We start from the raw sequence: 3,924 nt of genomic DNA on the forward strand, positions 1-3,924 counted from the left end.
CAATTTTGTAGGTAACCAAAAAAAGACAAAGGAAACCCCCACAAAAGTTTTTGCTTAAGATTTCTCTTGGGTGGGGTACTAACCTGGGTTAAAAAGCAACATTTTCAGAACAGTCTGAAGAAAGGCCTGATGTTCTAGGGGGCTGGATAAAGGCAGAGTAAGTCTCAGAGAGCAGGGGAAAGAGCTGGGAGACACGGGGTCAAAGGGGTTTTTGATTTCTTAAAGGCAAAGAACAAGGGTATGGCTCCTCCCTTTCAAAGAAAGGAAACCAGTGACAGTCCAGACTGAGGGCACAGCTCCACCCTTTCGAGAAAATGAAACTAACAGCCTCCTAGACCCAGGCAGCAGAAGAGGTAGATGCTAACAAACAGGTTTTGGCAGCCAACTCTGCCGCCTCTGGCTCCCCTGTCCCTGCCTGAGCATCATGAAGAAGCTCAGAAAGACCCGAGCCAACCAACTGGACAAGTTCATCGAAGACCGCCTCCTGCCAGACGAGGATTTCCGCACGCAGGTCAATGAAGCCATCCACATCATCTGCAGTTTCCTGAAGGAGAGGTGTTTCCAATCGGCCCCCCACCCTGTTCGGGTGTCCAAAGTTGTGAAGGTGAGTCCAGAACTGCCTGGCTGGGAAGAAGGGGACTGAATGAGCAAGTGTTTCCACAGAGACAGAGAGCAAAAGGTTGAGGTCTCTGGGGCTGGTGGTTTCTGATTTATCCATGCCAAAACTATAACCACAGCTTGTGAAAGTAGCTTCTGGGGTGAGGGCCTCCACCTGTAAGTTTTTAACAAATGCCCAGGTGAAGTTTATAAACCACCTGTGTCACGTCCACCACAGAGATAGACAGACTGAAGCCCAGCTGTGTCAACAATCTGCTAATCCTTGACCAGGCTGGGAGCTCACCATTCCTGCAGACTCGTGAGCTGGTTAAGAGTATAAGTTTTGAAAGCAGATAGCACCTGCTGCTGTGAAATCTTGGGCGAGTCACTTAACCTCTCTGTGCCTCAATTTCATCATCCATAATTCCCAGTACTTTGCAGGGCTTGCAGATCAAGTAAAATAAGCCATGGGCCAGTTTACAGTATTAATTATATAAGGTCAAAAAGAACAGGGAATAAAGAACACAGACCCTGTAAAAAGGCAACCAGGGTGTGAATTGCATCTCTGCCACCTACTAGCTGCGTGATTGGGCTGATACATAATCTCTCTCAGCATCTGTTTCTCCATCTGGAAAATCAGAACAGATAATAATAGTAGCTAAATCATAAGAGTTTTTGTGAGCATTCTAGGAGTTGACTGGTAATGCCTTCAGAACAGTGGCTAGCACTCAGAATGTTAGTGATTGTTCTCAGCATTTTATTTAGAAGGCTCTTCTCAGTGATAAATGTCAGTTCTCATTCTCATCACCTTTTTCAGGGTGGCTCCTCAGGCAAAGGCACGACCCTCAGGGGCCGATCAGATGCTGACCTCGTCGTCTTCGTCACCAGCCTCACAGGTTTTCAGGAACAGCTTCAGCACCGAAGAAGATTCATCAAGGAAATTAGGAAACAGCTGGAAGCCTGTCAAAGGGAGGAAACATTTGAAGTGGAGTTTGAGGTCCAGAAATGGCGAAGGAAGAAGTCCCGTGCTCTCAGCTTCGTGCTCAGGTCCCCTCGGCTCCTCCAGGGGGTAAAGTTCGATGTCCTGCCTGCCTTTGATGCCCTGGGTGAGCACTCCCAGTCACAATGTGTTTCAACCTTTGTCCTAAGTCAGGGCTTCTTCCTCTTTTTTTTTTTTTTTTTTTCATGTTTCTGAGCAGAAATCTTCCTCAGCTCAAGAGTCTATTAAAACAGAAACATCCCTTCAACATGGGGAGGAGATCTCAGTATCTCTCTCAGAGCAAGATAACTAAGGTCATATTCAGCCACCACAGTGACATTAAACAACAAATTGGTACAATTTGGGGGTAAGACATTTCTTATACAACACCTGCCAGGCTTACTAGTTCTACTTATGGCAAATTGTGTGAATCTTACCTTTCCATAAATGAGGCAGCAAAAGATGCACACTACTACATATAAAGTAGATCACCAACAAGGTTTTACTGAATAGCATAGGGAACTATATTCAATATCCTGTAATATATCTTATATATTCGTAACCGAATCACTTTGCTGGACACCTGAAACTAACACAATATTGTAAATCAACTATACTTCAATTTAAAAAAAATAGATAAATCCAAACAAAATGAGGCAGCGTATATCTGGTGTAAACACAGTATGTTAATTTCATCTTTTATCCAAAGCATAAGGAAATATCATCAAATTTATCTGAGGGTTGGAATCTGTAGACAATCTGCAGGAACATTGGGACGGGAAGCAGTACATCTCTGAGGCTCAATTTCCACTGAGTACCTTCCATGTGCAAGGCACTGTTCTATGGCCATAAATGAGACAGACAGGGAACCTCTCTTCTGGAGCCTGACAATAACAATTTAAATACCATAAATGAAAGGATAACTTGTTGTGACAAAAACTAAATATGGTGATTCAAAAGAGAATGATGGGGCTCAGAGGGCGTTTTTAGACAGGGCAACAAAGGAGGTGACCTCTGACCCGAGGCCCGAGGGATGAGAGGAAGCCAAACCTGGGAAGATCTGGGGGCTCCAGGAAGGGCAAACAGCAAGTGCAAAGGCCCTGAGACAGGAATGAGCTTGGCATATTTGAAGAAGTGAAATAACCAGGGGAGTAAGTAGCAAAGGGATCAAGGCAAGAGGTGAGATGGCAGAGGAGGCAGGAGACAGGTCACACCGAACCTCCTGGGCCACTGCGAGGACTTTGGATTTTACTCAGATGTCCTGGGAAGCAAGAAGTGGAAGGATCAGGTTTTTAAAGGCCTCTGTGGGTGCTGGGTAGAGAATGGGCTGTGGAGGATCCAGGAAGGAGGCTGCTGCCATCTCTGCTGTGTCCAGGTGAGAGATGATGCTGGCTCGGATGGGGTGACGGCAGTGCCTGTGCTCCGCAACGGGAGAGGCCGCAGCAGAGGGAGGCCCGCGTACCGCAAAAAAAAAAAAAAAAAAAAAAAAAAAAAAGAGAATGATGGGCCTTAGAGGGCATTTTTAGACAGGGCAACAAGGGAGGTGACCTCTGACCCGAGGCCCAAGGGATGAGAGGAAGCCAAACCTGGGAAGATCTGGGGGCTCCAGGAAGAGGAAACAGCAAGTGCAAAGGCCCTGAGACAGGAATGAGCTTGGCATATTTGAAGAAGTGAAATAACCAGGGGAGTAAGTAGCAAAGGGATCAAGGCAAGAGGTGAGATGGCAGAGGAGGCAGGAGACAGGTCACACCGAACCTCCTGGGCCACTGCGAGGACTTTGGATTTTACTCAGATGTCCTGGGAAGCAAGAAGTGGAAGGATCAGGTTTTTAAAGGCCTCTGTGGGTGCTGGGTAGAGAATGGGCTGTGGAGGATCCAGGAAGGAGGCTGCTGCCATCTCTGCTGTGTCCAGGTGAGAGATGATGCTGGCTCGGATGGGGTGACGGCAGTGGAGATGGGAGTAGCGAGGACTGGGGATGGCCCTCAGGCCTCCTGGCTCTGGGCCTGCTGACTTTCCACTGCACCCATGGTCAGTGAGCTTGTCTCCTCAGAGGGATTGAAAGAAACTCAGAGAAAAGCTGACATCGTCACACTACGGATTAATTCCCAACAGGTCAGTTGACCAAAGGCTACAGACCTGACCCTAAAGTCTACGTCCAGCTTATCCAAGAGTGCGAGTCCCTGGGGAGAGAGGGCGAGTTCTCCCCCTGCTTCACGGAGCTGCAGCGAGCCTTCCTGAAGGAGCGTCCAACCAAGCTGAAGAGCCTCATCCGCCTTGTGAAGCACTGGTACCAAATGGTATGGCATGTCCCATCTAGACAGCGGAGGAGGAGGAGGAGGAGGAGGAGG

The 3,924-nt window shown here is 47.8% G+C and overlaps 1 protein-coding gene across 1 annotated transcript in view; it reads left to right on the top strand.

The window, feature by feature from the left end:
- The first annotated feature begins 348 nt into the window (after positions 1-348).
- The window catches only part of LOC102996067 (2'-5'-oligoadenylate synthase 1-like), an 8,551-nt gene continuing 4,975 nt past the window's right edge, over positions 349-3,924 (top strand). The window contains exons 1-3 of the mRNA XM_024121025.3: positions 349-604; positions 1,415-1,703; positions 3,689-3,873. Of these exons, the coding sequence (XP_023976793.1) occupies positions 425-604; positions 1,415-1,703; positions 3,689-3,873 (654 nt within the window). The 5' untranslated portion in view covers positions 349-424. The remainder of the gene's footprint in view (positions 605-1,414; positions 1,704-3,688; positions 3,874-3,924) is intronic.

Source organism: Physeter macrocephalus, chromosome 19 (genome assembly GCF_002837175.3).
Source record: "Physeter macrocephalus isolate SW-GA chromosome 19, ASM283717v5, whole genome shotgun sequence".
Lineage (NCBI taxonomy): Eukaryota > Metazoa > Chordata > Mammalia > Artiodactyla > Physeteridae > Physeter > Physeter macrocephalus.